This window comes from Pseudorca crassidens, chromosome 6 (assembly GCF_039906515.1).
Source record: "Pseudorca crassidens isolate mPseCra1 chromosome 6, mPseCra1.hap1, whole genome shotgun sequence".
In the NCBI taxonomy this organism is placed as follows: domain Eukaryota; kingdom Metazoa; phylum Chordata; class Mammalia; order Artiodactyla; family Delphinidae; genus Pseudorca; species Pseudorca crassidens.
In genome coordinates, this window is record NC_090301.1 from 18,591,733 (window position 1) to 18,619,607 (window position 27,875).

General features: G+C 52.1%; 4 protein-coding genes across 9 annotated transcripts; 2 read left to right on the plus strand and 2 right to left on the minus strand.

Annotated features, from left to right (window-relative positions):
- Nucleotides 1–252: 252 nt before the first annotated feature.
- LOC137226192 (tubulin alpha-4A chain) lies at nucleotides 253–4,386 on the plus strand. Its single transcript, XM_067740509.1, has 4 exons — nucleotides 253–396; nucleotides 2,179–2,401; nucleotides 2,713–2,861; nucleotides 3,342–4,386. Exons 1-4 carry the CDS (start codon nucleotides 394–396, stop codon nucleotides 4,311–4,313), a joined length of 1,347 nt encoding a protein of 448 aa, XP_067596610.1. The 5' UTR covers nucleotides 253–393; the 3' UTR covers nucleotides 4,314–4,386.
- A 1,459-nt stretch (nucleotides 4,387–5,845) lies between these two features.
- On the minus strand, nucleotides 5,846–9,637 carry STK16 (serine/threonine kinase 16). 4 transcript variants are annotated; one of them, XM_067740519.1, is made up of 8 exons: nucleotides 9,489–9,637; nucleotides 8,936–9,125; nucleotides 7,906–8,125; nucleotides 7,522–7,655; nucleotides 7,206–7,326; nucleotides 6,985–7,080; nucleotides 6,457–6,578; nucleotides 5,846–6,341 (listed from the first exon to the last, which is right to left on the minus strand). In XM_067740519.1, the coding sequence occupies exons 2-8, from the start codon at nucleotides 9,019–9,021 to the stop codon at nucleotides 6,203–6,205; spliced, it is 918 nt and encodes a 305-aa protein (XP_067596620.1). In that variant the 5' UTR covers nucleotides 9,022–9,125; nucleotides 9,489–9,637; the 3' UTR covers nucleotides 5,846–6,202. The 4 variants fall into 4 exon arrangements, with proteins under 4 accessions (XP_067596620.1, XP_067596621.1, XP_067596622.1 ...); XM_067740520.1 differs by having other exon boundaries at nucleotides 8,936–9,177; nucleotides 9,489–9,516; XM_067740521.1 differs by lacking the exon at nucleotides 9,489–9,637 and adding an exon at nucleotides 9,420–9,480.
- A 5-nt stretch (nucleotides 9,638–9,642) lies between these two features.
- On the plus strand, nucleotides 9,643–20,328 carry GLB1L (galactosidase beta 1 like). Of its 3 annotated transcripts, none has more exons than XM_067740506.1 (17): nucleotides 9,643–9,783; nucleotides 11,155–11,281; nucleotides 11,458–11,624; nucleotides 11,880–12,030; nucleotides 12,520–12,580; nucleotides 16,357–16,451; nucleotides 16,550–16,724; nucleotides 16,813–16,871; nucleotides 16,975–17,096; nucleotides 17,206–17,246; nucleotides 17,444–17,562; nucleotides 17,882–17,956; nucleotides 18,076–18,165; nucleotides 18,291–18,404; nucleotides 18,693–18,824; nucleotides 19,516–19,731; nucleotides 19,896–20,328. In XM_067740506.1, exons 2-17 carry the CDS (start codon nucleotides 11,213–11,215, stop codon nucleotides 20,157–20,159), a joined length of 1,950 nt encoding a protein of 649 aa, XP_067596607.1. In that variant the 5' UTR covers nucleotides 9,643–9,783; nucleotides 11,155–11,212; the 3' UTR covers nucleotides 20,160–20,328. The 3 variants fall into 3 exon arrangements, with proteins under 3 accessions (XP_067596607.1, XP_067596609.1, XP_067596608.1); XM_067740508.1 differs by having other exon boundaries at nucleotides 9,644–9,783; nucleotides 11,116–11,281; XM_067740507.1 differs by having other exon boundaries at nucleotides 9,646–9,783; nucleotides 11,143–11,281.
- On the minus strand, nucleotides 17,575–27,068 carry ANKZF1 (ankyrin repeat and zinc finger peptidyl tRNA hydrolase 1). Its single transcript, XM_067740523.1, is given in 16 exon segments — nucleotides 17,575–20,596; nucleotides 20,824–20,909; nucleotides 21,039–21,182; nucleotides 21,314–21,364; nucleotides 21,366–21,463; nucleotides 21,569–21,700; nucleotides 21,703–21,999; nucleotides 22,680–22,826; nucleotides 23,019–23,117; nucleotides 23,120–23,246; nucleotides 23,857–24,004; nucleotides 24,098–24,210; nucleotides 24,811–25,004; nucleotides 25,128–25,230; nucleotides 25,453–25,565; nucleotides 26,472–27,068. Coding segments are annotated over 16 exon segments (2,163 nt in total). The 5' UTR covers nucleotides 26,620–27,068; the 3' UTR covers nucleotides 17,575–20,433.
- Between the last annotated feature and the right edge of the window lie 807 nt (nucleotides 27,069–27,875).

Below are 27,875 nucleotides of genomic sequence, written 5' to 3' on the forward strand. Positions count from 1 at the left end.
AGTCAGAACACCTGAGCCACAGGCGCCCCCATGACGCAGGTGGCGAGACTCGTCCTGGCACTGCGCCCTGCGTCCCAACAGCGGAGCTCAGGAGGTCTGAGTGTCGGCTCAAAACCCGGAGCGAAGGGTTAAAGCTCCGGTCGCTACCCCTAACCCACGCGGGACAGGTGAGGGACGGGGGCACGCCAGGGGGAGGGGACTCGCCCTGGCCCCACCCCTCCGGGCCGCCTATCTTTTGGGGGCGTGGCCTATGGGCTGCCCAGCTCCTAGTGGGAGGTCGGAGCGCGTGGGCCCGCCCCCCGCGTATAAGAGCGGTGCGGCACTGCAGCTAGCGCAGTTCTCACTGAGACCCGTCACCCGGACTCTACGTGAGACCCACCGCCTGGACTCACCATGGTGAGTGCGGCCCTGCCGGCATCTCGCCCGTCCCTTAATTGCCCCTCTTCTTCGGGGAACCTCCCTCCCGGGATGCTCGGAGCCCTCCATCCGAAGTTCCTGGTCTCGAGGAGTTGGGGGAGTGGGGTGGGGGGGTGGGGGGGTGCATTTCCCCCACCCCACCCCCTCCCGGTGACTTTGGCTGAGCCACGTTGTCCACTTTCGGAGGCTGGGGAAGGGAGTGGAGTGGGGTGGGATTCTTCACGAGCAGAGAGGAGTCCTCCTGGAATCCCCTCCTGCTCCACCAAGCATTTTGTGCCCTAATTCTCCTGAGGGGAGTCACGCGGTCCCGTGCCCAGTCCTTTCCGCCGGCGAGGAGACCCGCTCGGCTGCCCTCCGCCCCTAACCTCCCCCTCACTTCCCGGTCCCCGGAACTGACCAAACACGTGCTTGGCGCAAGAAGGTGGAGGGGGTCAGATTACTTGGTGCAGCATCCCCCTTTCCTCCGACTGTGTGTGTATCCCTCCTACCCACAGTCCCCTGTGACTCAGCACCCCTCTTCTGATCCTGGAGGGGTGGCGAGAATGGGGTTCAGCCTAGTCAGGCGAGCCGGATTCTCTCCAGCCGGAATCAGGGTGCACGGACGGGCAGAGACAGCTGGCGCTGAGCGAGAGTGCGGCCGGGGCCAGGTTGGGGGGAGGGGAAAGAGGTGTGTGTAGGGGGGTGGTATTTATAGCCTAGGGACCGGGACCGAAATCCAATCCTCGCTTTCCGCCGGGATGTAACTGGAAAGAATCTAGAAGGGGGGGGGGGGCGAATGCAGGGCCAAGGTTCAGGATGGCGCTCACCCTGCCCAGGGCAAGGCGGTTACCTCTGGGGCCTCACCGCAGGTTCCGCTTCCTTTTCTCGGTATTTGGAAACCGTCACCCCGCCATTTCGGTCTCGAAAAGGGAGGCTGCGCCGGCCCTGCGTGGCACCACTTTGGCTCTTCAGAGGTTAATTTCACACTGGCAGGGATGAGCCTAGGGCAGCGAGTGCCCCAGTACCCACAACCCGTATTGCCTGCGCCTGCCGTCTTTTGCTCTCTGCAGTCTCGGTGAGGGCTCCGCAGTGGACGAAGGTGGTGAAGACACCCAGGGTGTGGGGGTGGAGGTGACGAGCGCAGCCAGACGGGCTTGAAAGGCGGTGGGGGGAGGGCATCCTGCTGGCCAGCGTGGTCAGTTGACGCCTGGCTGGAAGGCTGAGACACCTCTGCAGCCCGAAAGAATGAAAGGGGGAGAAGGTTATACGAAATACTAGTTGTTCCATCCTCAGAGCAAAGAACTAATCAAGCTGGGAACCTCTAGCTATAAATTCATAGCTCCGGAAAACTTTCTGTCCCTCCTCAGGCTCTTGAGAAGCTGATTTGTGGGAGTAGGGATTGGGAACAGCTGAAAAATCTCTTGTCCTTGTCTCAGTTACTGCAGTGTCTGCCTGTCTCATACACACTTGCCCTCTGCGTCTTCCCTGAGTGTCCTGTGAATGTAGCAGGGTCATGTGGAGCCACAGCTCTTACTTGACAAGGTCCCAACGGAGAAGTAGGCTGAGGGACTGGCCTGCCCTACTGGGTGCCTCCAGTTGGAAAGTCCTATGCAGGGGAGCCTGGGCAGGCTGCCAGCCTCTTTGACCTCTGCCCAGCCCCAAGCCTCCACTTTTGCCAACTGAGTGATCCTAACTGGTAGGTGATAGGGTGGGAGAGAGGCTCATGAGGTAAGGACTTATGTATGTGGAGCTTATGCCATGTCCCCTCTCTTTATCCTTCAGCGTGAATGCATCTCTGTCCATGTGGGGCAGGCAGGTGTTCAGATGGGCAATGCCTGCTGGGAGCTCTACTGTCTGGAACATGGGATTCAGCCAGATGGGCAGATGCCCAGTGACAAGACCATTGGTGGAGGGGACGACTCCTTCACCACCTTCTTCTGTGAAACCGGCGCTGGAAAGCATGTGCCCCGGGCAGTTTTTGTGGATTTGGAGCCCACCGTAATCGGTGAGAGGAAGAGAGGGTGGAATTGAGGGGATGGAAAGTGACTCTAAGCTTCTCTCTGGAGAGAGGGTGTGTAGACCTGGCTTTCCTGGCCCTAAAAACCCCTTGCCCTGCTGGAAGCTAAAGAAGGCAAGCTGATTGCAGGCTGGCCTGGGCAGCAGGTCTGGGTTTCCCACACACACTGGTATCTCAGGCTGGCAGAAGGATGAGCTCTTCCATACATCTGACCACAGTTACCAGGCTGGGGGAGGGAGGTACGTGCTGAGCACAGCCTTGTGGTTTCTGCCCTAATGATGTGGTTTATGCCCTTCCAGATGAGATCCGAAATGGCCCATACCGACAGCTCTTCCACCCCGAGCAGCTCATCACTGGGAAAGAGGATGCTGCTAACAACTACGCTCGTGGTCACTACACCATTGGCAAGGAAATCATTGACCCTGTACTGGACCGAATCCGCAAGCTGGTGAGAACTTGGGATGGAAGGAAGGGAGCGTTTGAGAGGATGCTAATGGTCAGAAACATTTTTTCCCAGATCCATTTCTTTTTCTTTTCTTTTTTTTTTTTTTTTGCGGTATGCGGGCCTCTCACCTCTGTGGCCTCTCCCATTGTGAAGCACAGGCTCTGGACCCGCAGGCTCAGCGGCCATGGCTCACGGGCCCAGCCGCTCCACGGCATGTGGGATCTTCCCAGACCGGGGCACGAACCCGTGTCCCTCACATCGGCAGGCGGACTCTCAACCACTGCGCCACCAGGGAAGCCCTCCCAGATCCATTTCGTGGGGTCATCTCTAATTGTACATGTCCCAGAGCATGCTGCAGCTATGGGATACTCATTAGTCTTTGCCTTGACTCCTGAGAAATTTTAGGCGTTTGTGAAGCCAGAAGATAAGAGTTCCTCAGGCCCCTTCCCTGCCCACATTGCTCTTTACTTTCTTGCCTTTCAGTCTGATCAGTGCACAGGACTTCAGGGCTTCCTGGTGTTCCACAGCTTTGGAGGGGGCACTGGCTCTGGCTTCACCTCCCTCCTGATGGAGCGGCTCTCTGTTGACTATGGCAAGAAATCCAAGCTGGAGTTCTCCATCTACCCAGCCCCGCAGGTGTCCACAGCCGTGGTGGAGCCCTATAACTCCATCCTGACCACCCACACCACCCTGGAGCACTCAGACTGTGCCTTCATGGTGGACAACGAAGCCATCTACGACATCTGCCGCCGCAACCTAGACATCGAGCGCCCGACTTACACCAACCTCAACCGCCTCATCAGCCAAATCGTCTCCTCCATCACGGCCTCCCTGCGCTTCGACGGCGCCCTCAACGTGGACCTGACGGAGTTCCAGACCAACCTGGTGCCCTACCCTCGCATCCACTTCCCCCTGGCCACCTATGCGCCAGTCATCTCTGCAGAGAAAGCCTACCACGAGCAGCTGTCGGTGGCAGAGATCACCAATGCCTGCTTCGAGCCTGCCAACCAGATGGTGAAGTGTGATCCCCGTCACGGCAAGTACATGGCCTGCTGCCTGCTGTACCGTGGAGACGTGGTGCCCAAGGATGTCAACGCCGCCATCGCTGCCATCAAGACCAAGCGCAGTATTCAGTTCGTGGACTGGTGCCCCACGGGCTTCAAGGTTGGCATCAACTACCAGCCCCCCACTGTGGTGCCCGGGGGTGATCTGGCCAAGGTGCAGCGTGCCGTGTGCATGCTGAGCAACACGACCGCCATCGCTGAGGCCTGGGCCCGCCTGGACCACAAGTTCGACCTGATGTATGCCAAGAGGGCGTTTGTGCACTGGTACGTGGGCGAGGGCATGGAGGAGGGTGAGTTCTCCGAGGCCCGGGAGGATATGGCTGCCCTGGAGAAGGATTACGAGGAAGTAGGCATCGACTCCTATGAGGACGAGGATGAGGGAGAAGAATAGAACAGCTGCCTGGAGTCCACTCACTATGTTTATTGCAAAATCCTTTCGAAATAAACAGTCTCCTTGCACGGTTTCTTGTCCCCTCTGTGAGTGATTAAGCTTCTGCTGCCTCTTCCCCTTTTGTGCTGCTGCTGCTTCTGCTGCTGCCCTCACCATGTGCTCCTCATGACTTTTTCCCTTCCATGGCTGAAAGTGAGACCTTCAGGCCAGGAAAGAAAGACCTTCCTTGCCAGGCCCAGGAAACATGACCCCGTGTATGATCCTAGAGGAGCCCAGGATAGGGGGGAGATGAGGACCAAGTCTTGGACCTGTCTGTCCAGCCATGAGCTGTTAAAGGATCTGAGGCTTCACTTCTGTTCCAAGTAGGAGTTTAAGCCCAGCAGTTTCTGTATTTGAGAGTTAGATGGCTACCCTATTCTTCCCGCTGCTCTGCATTCACTGACTCTGGAAGCAAGGCTTGGCCCAGGTAACTTTGTGCATTATAAGGGCTTGGGAGTGGGGCTGAGCTGGCCCAGAGTTCCTGGGCATGGAGCCTAGTCATAAGCTTGGGGGATGGGAGGGAACAAGGGCGATCTCCTAGAGTTGTTTGTGTCACTGCACCTCCTAGCAGCTTTGCAAAGCTTACTGTTGGTCTTGCTGCTTTGCTGGGGCCTAGGGTTGTGCCATTAAAAGTCAGGTCATTTCCCCTCTGTTTGTGCTTTCTTTCTGGCCTCAGCCTCTGTGTTAGCTGGTGGGAGCCTCCTGCCAGGGCCCTGGGGAAAACTTCAACTTTGCTAATAGGCACCCTGGGACCCACACTGACGTCAGCAGTTGGGGGTGGGCACAGTGCGGGGAAGAAGCTTCAATCTCAGGAGCAGGAGATGCGAACCCTGCCCTTGCCTCCCCTCCCTGGTGATTCAGGAACACAGTGCCCTTCCCAGGGGAACAGCTTTCAAGCCCAGCAAGGGCAGGGCCCCTGTTTACTCAGCAGAGTAAGCAGGAAGTGGCAGCTGGATACTGCCACACCACACTGGCCTCATTAATCATTAACCATGTGTGAACTAGAACCATCTGGGAGAGATTCTGGGCCAAAATGGCTGCCACCTCCACTCCCCTTGCTCCCAGGCAGAGGCTAGAGACCAGTTACGTAGCTGTCCCAAAGACTCCTCAGGTGTCTCCACCCAGAAGCCGTTGCCTGGAAAACCAGCCGGGCTGCTCTGACTAAGCTACCCAGCCCTGAGAATGAAGAAATGAAAGTACGAATTGAGGGTGCTTAAGGCGGCCCTGGTCACAGTTCTTGGCATAGAAGCCAGCTCAAACCAGAGCATCTTGAAGTTTCTGAATAAGACAAGCTAGGAGAAGTATTGCCCACCACCAACCAGCCAGATCTAAGGTAGGCACACCTGCCTACGTACGTGGAATGATGAACTCACGCCATTCTTGATGCTACGCCAGTTCCTCTTCTCTCCAGGCTCTCCCTTGGAAATGGCAACCAGACTTTCGGCCCCCTGCACCTCTTCTCTCACTCCAGGCACAATGAAACTAAGATCACACCAAGCTACTTTCACTTTATTCTTCTATTCATACATTTTCCTGCTCCCAGATTTGGAGGCAGATCATGATGTAAGCTCAGCAGTCCTGCTCAGAGCCTTTACCAGATTCTATCAGTTCCCCTTTCCCCATTCCCCACCCTCACCCACCACTACCCAGTCAGGCCCCCAGTCCAGTTGTTGCTCTTGGGCGTAAGGGAGCAGAATCAGAGACAGAAGACTGAGCTGACTGTCCCCACCCGCCAGCTGCCCCCAACTACAAGAAAGCTGTCCTGGTTAGAAGGGATGGAGATTCCACTAAGGGGTGGGAGCTTCTTCCCAAGGCACAGGGCCACCTTCTCAACATGGCCACTGGTTTGTTCAGATTTGGGTAGTGTGCTGGCTCTGAGCTGGGGGCTGCAGTGCCTCCAACTGACTCAGGAGGAAAGGAACATGAGGGCGCTGCTGCGGGTCCACAGTCATCATTAAGGTTAGCAGCTGCCGCAAGGCTGAAGAATGCCTGTAGAAGGAGGAGGGCAGGGTGATGAGGGCAGCCATCCCCTGTGCTACAGCTCCAGCCCCGCAAACGGCTGGGAGGAGTCTGAACTGCTTTTGCTGCCCCCTTCATTGCTCACCTGGGGCTCTGCGGGATGCTTAGTTGGTTCTGCACAGCAAGGGCCACACTGTCACCCTTCTGGAACACCATGTCATAAGGGCCTTCCCCAAACATCATGGCATATAGCACACAGCCTAGGGACTAAGCATAACTTGGTTATTCCTTGGAAGGGGACCAGTGTAGATGATATCGCTCCCCTTAATTCTGTAGTGAAAGGAAACTACAATATGCGGACTTCAGTCACATGACACCACCAGGGCCCAGAGAAACTGCGAGTTAGCTGGAGGCCTCTGCACCCTGTGCTTGGACACTGCCTTCAGCCCTGACAGTTAGCTGTACTCACCCTGTTCAAAGGGCAGGATTATACCACTTCCTGAGCAACTGAGTACAGTGTCAGTGACAGTTTCCAGGAAGAGAGTCGAGGGCGGATGAGGACATATGTGGTTCCTGGGGCCCCATGCGCTAGAAACCAAAGACCTGTTCTACTCCACAGTAGGTACAGAGCAGCACTCCTCCCCACCCAGATTCCCACCCACATCCTCCTCACCCAGACATCAGTCCGCTCATCGATGACACAGTGGCTCTGCACGGAAAAGAGCTCCGGGGCCCGGTAGGAGATGGTGCACCGCTGGGCTGCCCAGTCCTGGAACAGTGGCCCCAGAGCTCAAAAGTGGGGCACAGGTCATGGTCATGTGACCAAATTGGGGCACGCACCAGAAGGGGTTGAGGATGGGGAACAGGTAGGCAAAGGAACCTAGAGACTCTTACCTGGAGGGTCAGAGCCTGGCGGGAGCCCTCCACGTGGATGCATGCTTGACTCATGGAACCCAAGTCCATTAAAACTGGCTGCCCCTCATCTCCAAGCAAGATATTGGTGGGTTTCAGGTCCCTGCAGGAAAGTGGAAATGAACCATGAGCGTCCTTGGACAGGAAGGCTGGAATCCTGAGCCGGGGGGGGGGGGGGTGGGGTGGGGCGCAAAAGAATCATGGGGGCTGTTCTTTGGGAGGAGAGCAGAGACCTCTCATTTCTCTTGATGAGGCTCTTCCCTTCTGCCCAGCAGGTACACAGGAGCCTCCCACTGACCTGTGGGCATAACCCTTGGCATGAATAGCCTCCAGTCCTCTGCAGATACTCAGCAGCAGCTGAAGGATTTGCTCTTCAGTCAAGAAGTTGCCTTTGTCCTTCAGCTGTTCTATCTCGTCCCATAGCGTACCTCTCTGCAAAACAAGTTTCCCCACAGTTGATGTTTTTTTAGCCTCTGCTCCTTGAGCCTGAGTCCTTCCCCATGACAAAGCCTATCAACCATCTCACCACACACCCCACAGCCCCATCTGGGTTCCTTAAACCCCAAATCTGAAGTAGTCAAACCAGAACATGTTCTCTGCTTCCCAACGTGCTTGACCGCTCACACAGCCCTTGGCAGGTGGCTCTGTTGCAACCCCCTCCACAGCCAGGAGACTTTCTGACCTTGAAGAAGGGTAGCAGCAGCCAGGCCTCATGTTTAGTGCCTCGCTCCCTCAGACAATAAGCCACAAGGCGAAGGATGTTGGGGTGATGGAAGAGGCGATGCATGTCTGCTTCTCGTTGTGCCTCCTCCCGGTCCTGCTGCTCATGACACAGGATTCGCTTCAGGGCGTAGAACTGTCCATCATGTAACCCCTCCACTAGGTCCACATAGCTGAACCCACTGTGGGCCAAAGGGGTCAGTGAAGGACCACGGTCATTTCCCACACTGCTTGGACCCAGAGGAATTCCCTGGGGAGAAGGGTGGGGCGGGGTGGTGTCTTTCCCATTTAGTAGCAACCCTCCCAAGGTGTGACTCTAAAAAGAAGTCTGAAGATTATTATACTTTGAGCTCAAGACCAGGGACAGAGTCACCTTTTAGGTGCTATGATCTTTTTTTTTTTTTTTTTTTTTTTGCGGTACGCAGGCCTCTCACTGTTGTGGCCTCTCTGTTGAGGAGCACAGGCTCCGGATGCACAGGCTCAGCGGCCATGGCTCACGGGCCTAGCCGCTCCATGGCATGTGGGATCTTCCCGGACCGGGGCACAAACCCGTGTCCCCTGCATCGGCAGGCGGACTCTCAACCACTGCGCCACCAGGGAAGCCCCTAGGTGCTATGATCTTAATGCAGGGCTCTGCACATGACAGATGCTCCATAAATATTAAATAAATAACAGTCACCATTTATCAAGTGCTATGAACCAGGCCGTAGGGGAGACATTTGATATGCAGTATCTGGTTTAGTCCTCACAGCCCTACAAGTAAAGCATAATTAGCTCCAAAAGGCAGATGAAACTATGGCTTATCAAGGCCATACATGGTGAATCTAGGAAGCCTGGCTCCACAATCCACTTTCTTGACCACCACAGTAGCTGGGCTCTGTCAGGTGAATCAGAGGCTAGGCATAAAACTTTTGTGCCCCTATCATGTGCAGACTGCTGTCCTTCAAACACCATAACCCTAGGGACTAGTCAAATGATTTCCAAACACTCACCCCTCCCCCAGTTTCTGGATGAAGAGGTAGCGCTTATTGTCAATGATGACAGTTCCCCGAGAGCAGACACAAAGCGCGTGGCCCATAGTGTCTCAGTCATCCTCCTCAAGGACGGTCTGGGGCTGCCAAAGGGTTCGTCCAGGTTGAGGGGTCTCTTTCAGGCAAGTCGCTGGGGGTCCAGCGGATCATGCTGGAAGGAAAAGAACGGCAGGGTCGCTGGCCGGGCACAATCCAGAAAACCCCTAAAGTGGCAACATGGAGCGCTCAGGGCCACATCTCGGAACCTAGAAAAAACGGGCCCTGGCAACGCCGGCTCCAAGAAGGCTGGGGTCACGTGCCTAAAAGCCTCAGGCCCCGCGGCGACTCCCAGGCCACTTTCTCCAACCCCCGCCCACCTTTAGGCGGCTCCCACTCCCACGCCCGTTGGGCTGCAAAGGCAGGTCATGGGGGGGTTCCGGGGGGGAGGTGCGAGGCCCGGACCCACCACTTGCAGAGCCCACCCCAGTCTCGGCGCGCTGAGCCCAGGGTGGGCCAGCCTGGACTCCCAACTCACCTGGCTTCGGCTGGAGGGAAGCGCCAGACACCGGAAACAGCGGTGACGTCATCAGCCCGCGCCTGTGTAACGGCCCGTAGTATGCTAGCAACCTCTGGGCACCCAGACGATGTGGGGGCGTGGAGTTGAGAGGCCCGGTGCTGGCTAGGCCTGCGGGAGGACGGGTCCCAGGACCCGAGTGAGGGTTCCACACCTGGCCTTCAGTACGGGTCAAGACGCAGGCACCTACGCCAAAGGGGAGCAAAGCCGGCCTCGGCCTGAGGGCCCCCAGGACCTCCATCTCCCAATGCCAGAGGTAGGGGGCGTCATATCTCCCGCGCACTGGGCAGCCAGCTACGGTCCAGCCCGAGGTGGATGCTGAGAGGGGCGGGTGCTGGCGGCCTGGACCCCTGGAGCTCTGATCAGTACAACCTTGAGGGCTCTGGCCTGTATCCCATTACCGTAGTCTCAGTGGTTAAGAGCTCAGGCTCTTGAACCAGTCTAGGGTCTGAATCCTGTCTTAATAGCCTATTAGCTGTGTGACCTGAACAAGTTTCTTAACCTCTGGGAGGCTCACTTTCCTTCACTGTAAAATAGGTATAATAGTACCTAAGGTTAAGTGCATGAACTGTGAGGCCAGACTGCCTTGTTTAAATCCCAGCTCTACTAAACTAGTTGTGTGGCATTGAACAGGCTACTTAATATTTGTATCCTTCAATCTCCTCATCAGTAAAATGGAAATAATAATCATCTGCCTCATAGAGTTGTTTGGAGGTTAAATGAGAGGTAAAGTGCTTAGCACAGTATTTGACACATAGCTCTCAGCAGTGTCAATAAGCAGAAATTAATAATAATAATAATATTATCCTGGTCCTCACATCCCAGGCTTGGGACTGTGAAGGCAGGTGTAATGGAAATTCACAAATTCCCAAGCCTTGGAACCAGGCAGTTGTCCTCGACCTCTCTTGCCTAAGCAGGCAGGGATAAATTGGAAAGAGGTGCACATCCAAAGAAAATAGGATGGCCTAGATGTTCTCTTTTGTTGAAGCAGCAAAGGACTCTCCAGGAAAAAGATCCCTCTTGTAATCTGGTCCCCCCCCACCCCCTTTCCTCTGGTTTCCCTTGGTTCTGAACCTGTTTCTGACATTCATCTAGATTTAACCTGCTATGTGCCAGGCCCTGTGATAGAAGCAGAGGATTCAGGTTGGATGAGATTCTCCCCACCCTCAGGGGGCTCAGTGTAGTAGAGCACTGCTTCTCAATCTTTATTTATTTGGCTGCGCTGGTCTTAGTTGCGGCATGTGGGCTCCTAGTTGTGGCATCTGGGCTCTTAGTTGTGGCATGTGGGATCTAGTGCATTGGGAGTACAGAGTCTTACCCACTGGACCACCAGGGAAATCCCTGCTTCTCAATCTTGAGTTTGCTTAGGAGCACCTGGAAAACTTGTCAAAATACAAAATCTGATTCTATAGGTTTGAGGTAGGATCTGAGACTCTGCATTTCTAACAAGCTCCCAGGTGATGCTGGTGAAGCTGGCTCATGAACTGCACTTTGAGTAGCAAGATGTAGAGGATTTTACAAACTAGTAGAGTCGTGGGTAGCTGCAGGCTGTAGACAAAGTCCAGACTAATTCGCCTGGCAACTTGAGGTGGTCTCCGCCCACTTGCTCGCTGAGGTTCCCTCCCAGGAATCCGCCACGTGACGGTCGGACCACCGTCTCTGACTAGAAGAGCCCCGAAAGCGCCATGGCTCCCCAGAAGCTGCTCTGCCTTCCCTCCCTGCTGCTGCTACTCCTGACGCGGCTGCTGCCCCAGGTAGGATGAGTATCAAACCACCCGGCTGGGTGCGGGGAGACGGGATCAGATATGGCGGAGGAGAGAACGAAAGTGAAAACAACAGAATACTGGGAAGGGCTAGTTCCATCTCTGCTCTTGGCAGACGCTGACCCCCGACTCCAGACCACTGCTGAGCACCGTCTCTCCCCTTGCAGGCAGACACTCGGTCGTTTGTAGTGGATCGGGATCATGACAGATTCCTCCTGGACGGGGCCCCGTTCCGCTACGTGTCTGGCAGCCTGCACTACTTTCGGGTACCACGGGTGCTTTGGGCAGACCGGCTTTTCAAGATGCGAATGAGTGGCCTCAACGCCGTACAGTTGTAAGAAGTGCTCCCGAGAGTCATGGAAGGGTGGGATTTACTCTTCCTACCACCCCCTTAAGAAGGGGATCAGGACAGGAAGACTGGCTGTGTATGAGAGAGGTTCTAGCTCCAGGGCCTCCCAGCCAAGGGTGGGAAAGGGTGGGCCAGGACCTCCTTCCAACAGCTTCCTGGAGATTCCCTGCAAGGCCTGAGCCCATAGGCCTCCGCGGCATCTCCCTGCCTTGGGCCCTTGTTAACCTCTTCCTTTCTCAGTTATGTGCCCTGGAACTACCACGAGCCAGAGCCTGGGGTCTATAACTTTAATGCCAGCCGTGACCTCTTTGCATTTCTGAAAGAGGCAACTTTAGCAAACCTGTTGGTCATACTGAGACCAGGACCTTACATCTGTGCAGAGTGGGAGATGGTGAGTTAGTGGGAGAATGAATAGAAGCAAAGCCTCCCAAGTGCAGTTCCCAGACTACTCGCATCTGCCCCCACTCTAGGGTCACTTCCATCACTATACTCAACTTCCTCCCTTCTTACCTCCCCTACTCCACTCCCAGACAACAAAGCCCAGTCACTTTTTTTTTTTTTGGCTGCCTTGGGGCTTTGTTGCTGCACGGGCTTTCTCTAGTTGCAGTGAGCGGGGCTACTTTTCTTTGTGGTGTGTGGGCTTCTCATTGCAATGGCTTCTCTTGTTGTGGAGCACGGGCTCTAGGCGCGCAGGCTTCAGTGGTTGTGGCATGCGGGCTCAGTAGTTGTGGTGCACGGGCTTAGTTGCTCTGCAGCATGTGGGATCTTCAAGGACCAGGGCTCAAACCCATGTCACCTGCATTGGCAGGCAGATTCTTAACCACTGCGCCACCAGGGAAGTCCCCCACTCACTTCTTTGTTGTCTTTATGTTTGTCTCAGGGGGGTCTCCCAGCCTGGTTGCTTCGAAAACCTAAAATTCGTCTGAGAACTTCAGATCCAGGTGAGTTGAGAAAAAAAGACTTGACACAGAAAAAAGCGAAGGACAACAACAAAATGGGTCATTTGAGTGCCCAAAACGGAGATCATTCATTCAAATATTTAGTGTTTTCATCATGCCCAGCAGAATGCTAGGAACTGGGGGACCAGACAGACCCAGTCTGGAAGAAACATTAATTTAAAAAAACCCCAAACTTATAAGATTATTTAAAAATACTACACAAGAAAATAGACAAGGAGTTGAGATAGTGAATAACAGGGCCTCTTTTAGGTAGGAAGGCCAGAAAAGGCTTTCCTGAGAAGATGACATTTCAGTTACTCTAGGAAAGGGAAAACACCGGTCATATGAAGAGTGAGGTGAGAACGACCAGGTAGAAGGAATGATGTATTTTTTTTAATTAATTAATTCATTTATTTTTGGCCGCGCCTCAGGGCTTGTAGGATCTTAGTTCCCAGACCAGGGATTGAATGGCCCTCGGCAGTGAAAGTGCGAAGTCCTAACCACTGGACCGCCAGGGAGTTCCCGGATGTGGTATCTTTTAAGGCCCAGAGATAGGAAAGATCATGGCATGGTTGAGGCCAGCATGGCTGGAGCACAGTGGGTGAGGGAGAGTAGTATGACAAGAAATTGTAGATAGATAGGGACTGTTAATGCAGGATCTTACAGGCCACTGTAAGGAGTTTGCATTTTATTATAAGCACAGTAGAAAGTCATTGAAAGAGTTTAACCAGAATTATCTGATTTGTTTTTAGATTACGTTAGCCTGGATGTGGAAAATGGATTGAGGGGAGCAAGGGTCGAGGTGGAGAAACTTAACTGGGGGACTATGATTGTAGCTGAGGAGAGAGATGATGACTCCTGGACTGTGATAGTGGTGGAAATAGAAAGAAGAGAGCAGGACTGAGCTATAGGTTGGAGATAAAAGTCACCAGGACTCTATTGACAGATTTTGATGAGAGGGGGAGGGGTGGGGCCAGTGTGGGTAGGATGAGGAAAGAAAGGAATCAAGTTTCTGGCCAGTCAAGATGGTGGTGCCATTTACTGACTTAGGGACGACAGAGAAGACAAGGGGTGGCAAAAGAGCAACTTTAGGGGAAGAAACAATGGTTCTGTTCTGGTCATGTTAAATTTTTATCACTCAAGGGAGGATATTAAGTAAGCAATAGGATGTGTGAATGTGGAGCTTAGGAGTAGGTCTGAGCTAGAGGTATAAATTTGGGAGTCATCGGTGTAAGGATGGCATTTAAATCCATGCGTACTGAGACATCACCTAGGGAAAGAGCATGAAAAAGAAAAGATGAGATGCCCAATATTTCAAGGCGTTCGGATTTCATTTCAGGTGCAAGTAGGAAGTCATTAGAGCAGGGAATAATTCTATCTGCTTTACACCTTTTAAAAAGTTTACTGTTTTAAAAAGGTCAAAATTCCTTATATCTGCTGGGGACTCTCCAGGTGCTGTTTCACTTCTTAGGGTGCTGGAGAGCTTTATGCCACTTATAGCATTTCTGAAACTCAATTGACTATGAAATACATTTAAAATGATAAAGTATTGATGGAAAAGCAACATGCAGTCTGTTTTTCTCAAGAAAACCAGTGACCTCTTCATTGCTGAATCCATGGTGATGTCTCAGATCTTATCCCCCTGGACCAGTCAGCAGCATTCAGCCCAGTTGATCACTTTGTCCTGTGAAATACTCTTCTCACCGTTTCCATGATACCACACTTATTTGGTCCCTGCCCCTCCCCCTACAATCGTTCCGACCACTCCTTCTCAGTCTCTTACTGATCTTTCTCCATTTCCCTTTCCACTAAATGCTGGGGTGTGTCAGGGCTCAGTCCTTGGACACTTCTCTTTTCCATATATATTTACTTCCTTTATGATCTCATTCATTTGCGTGGCTTTAAATTCCATCTGATAGCTAATGATTCTGAAATATATATCTCCAGTCAGGACCTTCCCTTGGCTTCCAAAACCATATATCCAACTGCCTACTTGACTTCTGCATTTGGAGGTCTAAAAGGCACACTGATACAACTAAGTTCCCTCCAAACCAGCTATTCATACACTCTCCCTGTCTCAGTTAATGGCAAGTCCATTTTCCAATTCATCGGGCTAAACACTGTGGTGGAATTTTTCACACCTGTCTTTCTCTCAGGCCCCTCATTCAGTCCGTCAGAAAATCCTGTCAGCTTCACCCTCAAAATATATTGAATTCAATTACTTTTCATTGCCACCACCCTGGTCCAAACCACCTCTCTCAGCTGGATTACTTTAATACCTTCCTAACTGGTTTCCCTTCTTTGCCCCTCCCCCATGTAGTCTATTCTTAATTCAGCAGTCAGTGTGATCCTCTTAAAATATAAGTTTAAATATATATTTTAGATCATGTCATTTCTCTGTCTAAACCTCTCCAACAGGTTCTCAACTCATTCAGAATACGAACCATGGATTCCTTAAAATGGCCTATTAGGTCCTACGTAATTGGCCCAGTCACCTCCCTGACATCCACTCTTCTCCCCATTGTTCATGCTGGCTTCTCTGCTGTTCCTGTCTTGAGGCCTTTGCACGTGGTACTGCCTCTATCTTCCTGCAGAATGACCTCGCTGACGCCTTCCCTGGGCCACCCTCTAAAATTTAAACTCCCTTCACCCCACCATTTTATATCCTCCTTCCCTGCTTAATTTTTTCTCCTTGACATTAACACACTACATATTTTACCTGATTATTTAATTCACTGCCTCCCTCACTGGAAAGGAAATTCCACAAGGACAGAGATCTTTGTCCATTTTGTTCCCTTCTGTATCCCTAACACCTAGAACACTGCTTAGTGCATAGTGAGCACCCATAAATACCTGTTGAGTGAGAGTTAATGTATGCTTGGATTAAAGGAGGCAAAACCACCTGGGCCTCCTTTATACAGAACACAAAATGTAAAGGAATTAAATGTTTTAAGAATATAAAAATACCCTCTAAAATATCTTTCGTTGACTCCACCTTTGAGAGTCCGCTATCTGCTAAGCATTGTCCTCAATGACAGGGATGCAGCAAATGAACCTGACAGACAAGGTTCCTGCTCACTAGTGGGGGAGACCAACGGGAAACAATTACAGAAATAAATGCTTAATTATAATTTGTTAAGCACTCGAAAGGGAAGTATGAGGTGATGTGAGAGTGTGTAACAGGGGGATCTACCCTCATCTAGGATATCAGAGGTTTCCTTGGGGAAGTGAAATTTAAGACCTGAAGCCTGAGTTGGAGTTGCTTAGGTAAGGAGGCAGAGGTCATGCATCAGTCTTCTGAGGGTGAGTCAACAGAAATCACCAATAGGAGTTGAGAATTTAAGGCATGATACCTAGTATCATCTTTCATTTGATGACTTAAATCTCCTGGACTGTCAGTTACATCAGGGTGCAGGTCAGACATTCTACACTTTTGTAAACTCCCATGCTACTTCACAGCAATCTCAAGTATATATGATTACATAATAACAGCTCCATTTGATGTGTTTTAACATTTTTCTTACATTTAAAAAATGAATTTACAAGAAATACTGCTTTGTTTCCTATGCTCAAATTTCATCGCCATGCAACTATACAAGTGCTTAGGGTTCAGAGGTTCTCCTGACAAGTCACTGCTTCCCAGACACAGCTGTGGACAAGTGGGATGCAAAGTGCAGCCCAGAGTTCAGGTAGCACTGAAGTTGCTAGCACTGAGGCTAGGGGTGGGGGCTGCAGAGGTGGTGGTGCCCTGATGAACAGAGCACTGCCCCTTCCTTTAGACTTCCTTGCCGCAGTGGACTCCTGGTTCAAGGTCTTGCTGCCCAAGATACATCCATGGCTCTACCACAATGGGGGCAACATCATTAGCATTCAGGTACAAGTGGAAAGTTGACTGGGCTAGGGGAAGGAGGTGCCGGTGTCCTTAATTTCTCCACCTCATAGCTGACCTCCACTTTTCCTTTCCCCTGGCAGGTGGAGAATGAATACGGTAGCTACGGGGCCTGCGACATGAGCTACATGAGACACCTGGCTGGGCTCTTCCGTGCACTGCTTGGAGACAAGATCTTGCTCTTCACCACAGATGGCCCTGAAGGCCTCAAATGTGGCTCCCTCCAGGGACTCTATACCACTATAGATTTTGGCCCAGGTCTCCTGGGCAAGGGTTCGGAGTGAAGTCTGGGGAAGGGGCACCTGTTCCATGTTGCTCATCTTTCACCTTTGCCTCCTTTCTGCAGCTGACAACATGACCAAAATCTTTGCCCTACTTCGGAAGTATGAACCCCGTGGGCCATTGGTGAGGAGCCAGAGGGGAGGGCAATCAAAGCAGGTGTCAGCGTGGGAAATGGGTTGGGCTCGGTTCCCATCTGGCTCACAGCTCCTTTCACTTCATGCTGTAGGTGAACTCTGAGTACTACACAGGCTGGCTGGATTACTGGGGCCAGAATCACTCCACACGCTCCGTACCAGCTGTAACCAAAGGACTAGAGAACATGCTGAAGTTGGGAGCCAGTGTGAACATGTAACTGGAGACGCCGGGGCCAGCATGACTCTGTAACTGGGTGCTGGGGATGAAGGTTAAGATTCAGTGGGTCAGCTTTTACCTTTCCCCCTGCTCTCCCCCACTTTAGGTACATGTTCCATGGAGGTACCAACTTTGGATACTGGAATGGTGAGTCCAGATGGTCCCTGGGGTGGCAGCAGGGAGGCAGCAAGGAATTAGAATCTGCGGGCTGCACGGATTAGGATGCTAGAAGCTGGATATGGCCACTGCTGCCCCTGCTGATAGCAAAATTCTCTGCATGCATTTCTTTGCTTAGTGCCTATCACCTGAAAGATATATTGAATTAATTAAATTGGTTTGACCAGGTGCTGATGAGAAGGGACGCTTTCTTCCAATTACTACCAGCTACGACTACGATGCACCCATATCTGAAGCAGGGGACCCCACACCTAAGCTTTTTGCTATTCGAAATGTCATCAGCAAGGTGCCCCACCACTTCATTAAGCACCGAAAGCTTTTATTAATTTGGGGGGAGGGAGTACCCAAATTGTTTGTAAAGGGATCCCATAAATCAGTGGTTGTTGTCTGGGCCAGAGAGCCCTCTGAGCGCCCTATGGCAGCATTTCTCACCCACCCAAATGGGATTCCCTGGGGAGATACACACAAATATATGTAAAATTACAGAACCTTCATGACCCCTGAAGCCCTTCCCTGGACCCCCAGTTAAGAACCCTGCACTAGGGTCTTGGAATAGGGGTTCTTTGTGTGGTTTTCCTATGGTTCCTGAGAGAATTTGGTCTCAGTTCCAGGAAGTTCCCTTGGGACCTTTACCTCCCCCCAGCCCCAAGATGAAGCTTGGACCTTTGAGCCTACACCTGGTAAGCTTCTCTCCATTACTCTCTAATTCTACCCCTTTATTCTCTAAATAGCCCAGCCTGTCCTACCCTCTATTCTGAAAGTTCCCTCATATTCTGATACTTTCCCCTTATTCTAACAGGATGGGAATTTGCTGGCTTTCCTAGACTTCCTATGTCCCCAAGGGCCCATCCATTCAATCCTGCCAATGACCTTTGAGGCTGTCAACCAGGTAAAGCATAATCCCCCATCTGGTGGTTATGGCAACAGCTATACCGGGTGTTCCCTCAGCTATGCATCTTCCCCACAGTATCCTTTCTTATCTCTCAGCTTATAAACTTATTCTTACACACCCAGGACCATGGGTATATGTTGTACCGGACCTATCTGATCCATACTGTTTCTGAGCCAGCACAATTCTGGGTGCCAAACAATGGAGTCCATGACCGTGCCTACGTGATGGTGGATGGGGTGAGAACCTAATACCAGGCTATCTCTGAGCCCATTTCCTCTCCTCCCCAGCACACTTTAGTCTTAAATTTCCCATATCTACCTTTTCCCACTGCCTGCTCACATTTGAGGGGATAAGCTGGGATGAGGAAGAGTTTGACTAAGGATAAGGTTCCATTATGAATGGATAAGTGACAGAAGGGCTACATTCTCTTTGCCCTCTAAATCAGTGTCCTTATGTGGCTTCCTGTGTGGTGGCCACAGGCTAGATGCTGAGCTCCTCCCTTTCACAGATACTCTTATCCACAGGTGTTTCAGGGTGTTTTGGAACGAAACATGAAACACAACCTATTTTTGACGGGGAAAAAGGGGGCCAAACTGGATGTCTTGCTGGAGAACATGGGGAGGCTCAGTTTCGGGTCTAACAGCAGTGACTTCAAGGTGAGCTAGCTATGCCCACTCCCTTGCCCCCATACTCTTTTTTTTTTAATTTCATTTTTTTAATTATTTATTTACTTATTTGGCTGCGCCAGGCCTTACGTGCTGCACGTGGGATCTTTGTTGCAGCACATGGCATCTTTTTTAGTTGCAGCATGCAGAATCTTTAGTTGTGGCATGCAGGATCCAGTTCCCTGACCAGGGATTGAACCCAGGCCCCCTGCATTGGGAGCACAGTGTCTTAACCACTGGACCACCAGGGAATTCCCACCCCCCAATATTCTTATTGACCGAACACCCTTGGAAAGATAGGGGCCTAATAGAAGATAAACAAGAGCTATGTCCTGGGCTTCCCTGGTGGCGCAGTGGTTGAGAGTCTGCCTGCCAATGCAGGGGACGTGGGTTTGTGCCCCGGTCCGGAAAGATCCCACATGCAGTGGAGCAGCTGGGCCCGTGAGCCATGGCCGCTGAGCCTGCGCGTCCGGAGCCTGTGCTCTGCAACGGGAGAGGCCACAACAGTGAGAGGCCCGTGTACCATAAAAAAAAAAAAAAGTTATGTCCTTAGGGCTTAGGCAGCAAAGTAGCAGCTTGTGGGGATCTGGACATGGCCACTAGTTGCATCCCAGGGCTTGAGTAGGGATAGTTTGGCCTTAGAACTTAGAGAATGATGAATTTTCATTTGCCTTCTTCACAGGGCCTATTGGAGCCACCAATTCTGGGGCAAACGGTCCTTACCCAGTGGCTGATGTTCCCTCTGAAAGTTGATAATCTTGTAAAGTGGCGGTTTCCCAACCAGTTGCTGAAAAGCTCACATCCTCAAACTCCCTCTGGCCCCACCTTCTACTCTACAACCTTCCCAATTTTAGACTCAGGCGGGGACACATTTCTCTTTCTACCTGGATGGACCAAGGTATTGCTGACAGTGAGGGTGGGGCTGGGGAGTAGGGTGGTAAGAGAGGAAAATCTTGGAAGGAGGGAGAGCAGAAATTATTTCTCTGATTAGAAACCCTAAAGGGGACAATTCTACCCCTTTGAGAGCTGATCCTTTATATTCCTCTCCTTCCTCCTCCCCAGGGTCAAGTCTGGATCAATGGGTTTAACCTGGGCCGCTACTGGACAAAGAGGGGGCCACAACAGACCCTCTACGTGCCAAGACCCCTGCTGTTTCCTAGGGGAGCCCTCAACAAAATCACATTGCTGGAGCTAGAAAATGTGCCTCTTCGGCCCCAAATCCAATTCCTGGATAGGCCTATCCTCAATGCCACTGTGCATAAGACACACATCTGTTCCCTCTCAGCTGAAAGTGCCTCTGAACCAATGGAGTTAAGTGGGCACTGAAAGAAAGGTAACCCTTGGACCTGGGACATGTAGTGGGCAGGATCCCTTGGTGCTAGTCATGGTGACCGTAAGGAAACAAAGGCCACAGGTCTGAATGTAAGTACAAGTGCAGTTTCCTTGCCAAACTTCATTGTGATTAAAATTCAAGAGGCAGTACCAGCTCCACACACCTCTATGGCCCTGGTTCCTGAATGTCCCTCACCTCAATCTTCCAAATACTCTCTGGTTTCGTGGGGAAGAAGAAACCAGAGGGGGCCAGTGTGTATGTGCCCTCTCAGAGCCTAGAGTTGGCCCCAGGTGGAGCTGTAAGAGAGCAGGAAGAGGGCTTCCCAGCCCAACAGCGATGATCCTGGAGGCAGCGTGTGGAGAGGAAAGAAGTCAAAGTAGTGAAAGGGAATATGAGGCCTTGGAGGGATGTCCCACAGCTCCAGTGGCGTCTGAACAAGAGGAAGAAAAATGGCTGGAGAGGTGTCCCAGAAACTTTCTAATCCAAGCCTTCCCTGTCCCTCCTCCTGCCACTTCTGTTTTTATTCCAAAGGTTCCCAGAGCATCTCAAATCCCCTCAACAGCCTTTCTGAACACTGAGCGGGCACGCATTCTACTTGTTCAGAATGGCCTCTAACTCATCACAACCTACCCACTCACGCCCACCCCCTCTACGTACCGAACACTGATGATGGCAGGGTCAGGGACCTGAGGGGTAGGGGCTCCCAAACGGGCAGCTAGTTGGTGCTCTGCAGCCAGAGCTCCCTGAGGGGAAGAGAAGTTGTGTTAAGGACAAGGCCCCAGTGGTGGAGAGGGTACCCAAGAAGTGACACTGCACACCGGATCAGACCTCTAAGGAAGTGTTGCTGGGGAGGAAAGAACCTCCAGCCTCGCCTTCTCTCAGTCGCTGAGGGCAGCAAATCTCCGCTGCTCTCCTTGCTCCCACTGCTGCTCCTGCCGCTGCCGCCGGGCTGCCTTCCGCTCCCTTTTCCGAATGGCCTGCCGCGCCTCCATTTCTGCTGTCAGTGGCCCTGGCACCTGGAGGATTTCCAGGAAGGTATAAGGTAAGACCTATACAAACTATCCTTGGTAAAACTGCAAGAAAATAGAAAAGACCTAGCCAGGATCTCTGATGCCTTCCCACTCTGCTGCTTCCTCTTCCAGCTGACCTGAGCTTTGCTGTAATCATAAGCATCTGGATTCTTCTCCATGAAGCTCCGGGAACTCATCACGTGTTGATTTGTCAGCTGCAACCGTGTACGGTGGCCGGGTCCGGGAGTCCCTAGGTGCGAAAACCCAAAAAATGAGTTCAACATCACCTGCCTCCGGCTCCTCCCAACATCACCCAAGCAGACCAGGGGAAACACTGCCAAGTAGCTGGTGCCAAGATCATCGTCAGGAGGGGCCGGCACGAGGGCCCTTACCTACTGAGCCTCTCCCAGCTGTGGCGGCTGCGTGCAGGAGGGTGAAGCCACCAGAGCCCAAGGGGGCACTGAGCAGAGACAGAACTCCAGGGTCTAGGGGGCTGGCAGCTAGCCGGAGCTTCAGCATCCCCCATCTCCAGCTTGGCAAGCAGCCAAGAGCACATCCCAGAGCTCCGGCTGACCAGGGGACTTGGCCTCATCTGGGGAAGGCCCCAAAGGGGCTGACTCTGAAAAGGCCTCATCTCCTTGAGGTTGCTGGGAAAGAGTCATTTGCGCCCCAGCCTCCAGGTCTTGGTTTCTCTCCCTCTTATTCCTTTTTCTCCTCCTCTGCTTGGGCAATACCTCAAATTCACAAAGATCCAGCAACCCCAGTGTCACCTCTACTAGCTCCAACTCTACCTGGGAGCCATCCTCTCCCTCTGACTCTGAACCTAGGGAAAAATTTGCTATGTTAGATCCATCTCAGGAATAAGCAGAGGGTAGAAGGTTGTGGGCTGCCCCAGATGCATAAGAACGTACAGAGAGAAAATCCAGATCACTTGAAATAAAAGTGTTTGTATTTTGTCACCCAAGATAAAGTAGCCCATCAAGAGCTGAAGCCATTAGTATCACATGCAGAGATGCGGCTCGCAGCCCAGACAAGCACAGGCCCAGAAGAAGCTATGCAGGGACAAGAGTCCTTGGACATTCCCATGACAGCCTTAGGGTGGTGCACAACAGAGGAAAGCACGAGCAGTGACAGCCGTGCAGGCCAACAGTCTGCAGCGAGGCAAGCAGCCCTTAGCCCAAAACCAGAGCATCCAAGAAGACATAAATTATGTAAGATCCACACAACACACATTCAAGCATCGACTTCATGCTAAGACTTTTCAAAGTACTAGAGAGAACGTCAGTGAACAAAAGAGACGATAGATTTGGAAAAGTCACAAAACGTGTAATTGCTACCACATACCCCACACTATAAACAGACCTGTGTGTGTGTGTGTGTGTAGTATGTAAGGGTTTACCTATAAATAGGGAAGTGAATAAGTTATGACAGTAGGGGATTTGCCACTGCAGTTCTAGGACAGACCCCGAGAGAGATTTGACAATTGCCAGATGGTGCTCAAACCCTGTTTGGGAGCTTCCGCATTCCGCCTGAGTGCCTCATTTTCATCACTGCGGACCTTTCTTTCTTCCTCAATGGCCTTCCTTCCTCTCATTGTCTTCCAGTTTGTCTGAGGTAAATCCAACCTGACTGTCTCCCGGGGGTGTTCTTCTGCCATAAAACAAAAGATGGTTCTCAAATTTAGCTGAGGAGAAGCCAGCCCAGGTTTCTCTCAATGAAGATGCCATCGGACTGCAGTACGAGGGCTAGAAAATCATCTGGGTGCACAAATGAGAAGCCGAGGCTTGGGCCGGGAGGTTCGGGAAGGTCTAGGGAGTCTGGGGATCTGGACAGAAGGCTCACCGTGGACATGCGAGGTGGTCAGCTTATGGAGCACACGCTGTAGCTCTTGGAAGGTGGGTCTGCGGGTAGCGAGGGGGATATCCCAAAGTCGGGGATCCCACGTTGCAGGGGAGCCTCATGGCCTCCAAAGAACAAGGACCGGCCAGAGTGGGGTGCACGCATCAGTATCGTCCCAGCCTTCTCCAGCACCTTAGCCTAGTCTGGCCCTGCCAGCAGGTCACGAACATCCTAGAGAAGAAAGTAACTCAGCCCTGCATCTCTTCACTTGCGACTTTTAAATCTCCAACCAAAACATGACCCACAGATCATGTGTAGGGAGTGGGAGGCAGAAGATAATGGAGGGGGCTTTCCTGGTGGCACAGTGGTTAAGAATCCACTTGCCAATGCAGGGGACACGGGTTTGAGCCCTGGTCTGGGAAGATCCCACATGCCGCGGAGCAACTAAGCCCGTGCACCACAACTACTGAGGCTGCACTCTAGAGCCCTCGTGCCACAACTACTGAAGCCCTATGCCTAGAGCCCATGTTCTGAAACGAGAAGCCACTGCAATGAGAAGCCCGCGTACCGCAACGAAGAGTAGTCCCCACTCGCCGCAACTAGAGAAAGCCCGTGTGCAGCAATGAAGACCCAATGCAGCCAAAAAGAAAGAAAGAAAGAAGATAATGGAGGGAGAATGACAGGACTAAGAATCCTGGGCATTCACCCCATTCTACCTTCATCTACCCAAAAATAACCAAGACGGAGGATACAGGAGCCAGCCTCCCTACTGTGACATTTAATCAGTTGAGAGGGAAAAAGTGTAGATTAGAGGAGCACCAGATCTGGACACTTAACTCACCTTATATAGCATGTCTTCACTGTAGCGCCTCAGGTTGGCTCCAGCAGAGCGGGAAGCTGCACCCCAGGCATCCCGAAGCCCCTGGGCCGTGCCCCACTTGGCCCGCACTGTGTAGCAGTAAAAGGTTTTGTGTGTCAACGCTTCTTGTCTGTAGACAGCACAGACTCAGTACTGGAAACCAGCTGGTACTCCCAGGCTACCAGGATCCATTCCATCCTTACCCCATGCAGCACCCTCTCACCCTTGGAAAACAGCACCAGCAAAGTGCCCAGCGGCAGCCATGAGCACCACGCAGTCCCTGGGACCTCCGCTTTTCAGGTTTTGTAGCAGCACTTCTGCTGCTTCTGGGGGCACCTGGATGACGGAGGAGCAGCACGAACATATCTGTGGCACTTACTGACAGCAAGAAATAAGTGCCAATGCTAAGTGCTTCACATGCATCATCTCTTTTAATACAACTTATTTGTCTCCATTTTACAAATAAGAAAATTTGAGGGCTTCCCTGGTGGTTGAGAGTCCGCCTGCCGATGCGGGGGACACGGGTTTGTGCCCCGGTCCGGGAAGATCCCACGTGCCGTGGAGCGGCTGGGCCCGTGAGCCATGGCCGCTGAGCCTGCGCGTCCGGAGCCTGTGCTCCGCAACTGGAGAGGCCACAACAGTGAGAGACCCACGTACCGCAAAAAAAACAAGAAAATTTGAGGCTTGTGGAGGTAGTCAAGGTCAAGTGGTAGAACCATAATTCAAACCTAGATTGGTCTATTTCCAAACTTAATTCCATTACACTTGACCCTTCTAAGAGTCAAGCCAGTTCAATCCAAGACTGTGCTGTCAAGTGTGATACCCACCCCCAACAGGAAAGAAGGAAAGAATTGAGACATGGACTGTGCTGAGGGAAAGTCTAGGCTGAGTATACAGAAGGCTGGAGTTGACCACACGACCTGTGCAGGCACTTGCCTGGCGAGGGCCTAGGACACAGCAATAGGCATCAAGAAACTGGCCCTGGGCATTCTGGAAAAGAACCCGATGCGGGTGGAAGCCTCGGGGTCAGTCAGGCTTCTCAAACTCAGCCCTCTCCTCATCCAGTATCTGCAAGTCCTCCTCACTGGCTGAGTCCGAGTCTTCTGATCCTGAGATGCTGGAAAGATCTCCTGAGAACAACGTGAGATACGCAAGTTTGGTGCCCCATCTTTGACCTTTCCTCAAGCTCCTAAACTAGGGTCTTTCTCCATCCCCATGACCTATCCGCACACAGGTCTCCCAACAGTCATCACCTGTGGAGCTCTGCTTTTCAAAGTCCAGGGCAGACCGGAGAGGCTTGTCCTTGAGATGCTGCTTTAGGTTAAACCGATGCCAGTCAAGCTTATAATGTTCCCTCTAGCAGGAGGCAAAGAAGGAAGCACAGTGTGGAAGCATGGCCCAGCCTGGCCTTTTATGGTATCCAAGACCTCTAACAGAACTCCAGGAAGTATGACCAGGTAACACTAACTTTCTTAGTTAAAACATGGAACTTTATTCATTAAAGACAAAATGTCTACCTCTCCCCACCCACCATTACACCTTTGCTTCCACCATTTAGCTCTGTACCTGGTCTTTTACCTGTTCCTGGTGGTTCTGGAAGGTCTGGTCACAGGTTGAACGAAACAACTTCTCTGAAATATCCAGAGGACCCTGGAGTGGTTTTTTTTCTGGGCTTATTCTCTCCCCTGAACCTAAATAAGGGGAGGGTAAACAGAGGTAGAAAAGGAGCCCAAATCCACAGTATCTAGGATTACATTCAGTGTCTGATATACAAAGCAGAGGAGGATACAAAAAGAGATGGCACGTCCTTGCCTTCAAGGAATTTACAATCTAGTAATAATGAAGCGAATAGCACAACAATCACCTTATACAATAAATATGCTTCTGAAAAGATGTACGTAAAATGAATATAAATCAAACGTTGTATGTAAATTAACCAAAGGGATTGTTTAGAGAAATCCTAGAAAATGATTTCTGGTAAAGTTAAAATTCTTTTTAACTGTGCAAAAGTCACTTCCCAAATGCCACTTTTTTAGCTTATATTTCCAATTACAGTGTGCAGTTTGTTTTTTAAAAAGGTACAAGAGAAACAGCCAAACTAAAGCTGTATGAAACCAAGAGTAAGTTGTTTTATATTCAGCAAGAAGGAATGACTTGATTGGAATAGTTAAATTTGGACTATGTCAAGGAATTTTGAAGTGTTTTTGCAGGCAGTGGTGGTAACGTGATGAGGCATAAACAATGGCAAGAGACTTGTTTGGAGACAATTCAGGAGCCTGTTCTGGAAATCCAGAGATCGAGTGAATTCTTTTTTTTTTTTGACCAAAATATAGATTTTAATTTTACACGTACAAATGTTGCCTTAAATTCATAACAGTTAAGAAACATATACACAAACTTCAGCTTAAAAGGAAAAGTAAAAAACAAACACTCTGCAGTTGGGGTTTGATAAATTTTATCCAGTAGAAGGAAATGTCAACAAGGGCTCCTAAGCTGGGAAACACCAATAAAAAATGTGTTCCCTGAAGGAGCAATAAGCTCCCTTTAAAAAGTCCTGTCACGTCCCTCACGGGTCCACCCCAAACCTTCCCAGATACCTGGACAGGAAACCTGCAGAGCCTGGGCCAGAGCCTCCCCGGGAGCGTGGCTCACCAGGCGCAGGCCCTGAAGGACCGGAGTATCCGCCTTGAGGTCAAACAGGGAGACCGACACAGAAGCCTGGGCTGCAGCTGGAGTCGGCGACATGGCTGAGCAGAAAGGCGGTTAAGAAACAGAGCTCCCCAAAGCAAGATCCTATGCCGCGTCTCCCGCCAGCATGACTTGGTCTCCCCCACGCCGCAAGGCACCACGGCCCTCGCCCTGGTGACAGGGGTTAATACGTGACCCCAGCCCGCTTTCTCACACCACCCAGTCTCGGACCACACAAGAGTGAAATGGGGCGCATTCAGCAACCAAATCCAGTCCAACAGAATTAAAATCACTGAGGTTCATTAACCAACCGCTCCTCATTACCCGTGCGACGACCTCCAGCAGTGACTAAACCGCGTGAACTCGTCCCCGCCCTCAGAAGCTGCCCCAAAGGTCCCGGGGAGCCGAGTGACACGGCCGCCTACAGTTCGAAGCACGGATTTCTGCAAAAAGCACAACATTCTCGTCACTACGGGGCAGCAAAGAGGACAAAAGGCGTCGCCCGCACCTGAACCCCTCCCCACGTAGAGCGCACAATTGGTCCCCTGACTTCCAAGACCCGCCTCTAGCCTTTAGTCCTGCCCCAGACGCCGAGATTGGCCGTCGTGTCTCCACCCATCATGTTCATTGGTCAGGCTAACTGCGGGTGACAGTGAGTGGCAGACGCCGGGCCTACTGCTCCGGGTCGGGCTGAGCCCAGTGGAGCCGACGGAGCCCCTCGAATCACCCGGGTCACCGTCCCTGAGGTGAAACGCGAGACCGGATACCGAAATCTCACGGCCCGGGTCGGGCCTGGCCAGGGGTGCCCTCGGAGCCCTAAGTGAGCTCGTGGCGAGTAACGGGGGAAGGGGCGCCGTGGGCGGGGCGGGGGCGCGCAGCCGGAATGTTTTGATAGCGGGGGCGCGCGGACGGGGGCGCGCGCGAGCGACGGGGCCGCGCGCAGGGCTGTCCGCTGTTGGGAGCCGAGCCTTTGGCCGGGGGCCGGGCGATCTGGGGGCGTGCTGGGCTCGGGTCGTGGCTGCTGGGTGTAGGGAGGCAACCCAGCCCACCTGCGGTATCGGCTGTCGGACTGGATTGATTCCTCCAACGTTCGCAGGAACCCCTGAACCCAGGCCCGGCTGGCAGGGGCTCTATGGGCCCTGGGTCTACACTGACCCAGTAAGTGGTGAGTTCCCTGAGGGCTTGGTCAGCTTAGGACCCAGGGTTCTCACTAACCCAGGGAATCCCACCGGGGCCTGGTTGGGCAGGGCTCCACAGCCACGGGGTCTGCACTGACTGGTTGAGTGCCACCTAGATCATGCCTGGCTCCAGGA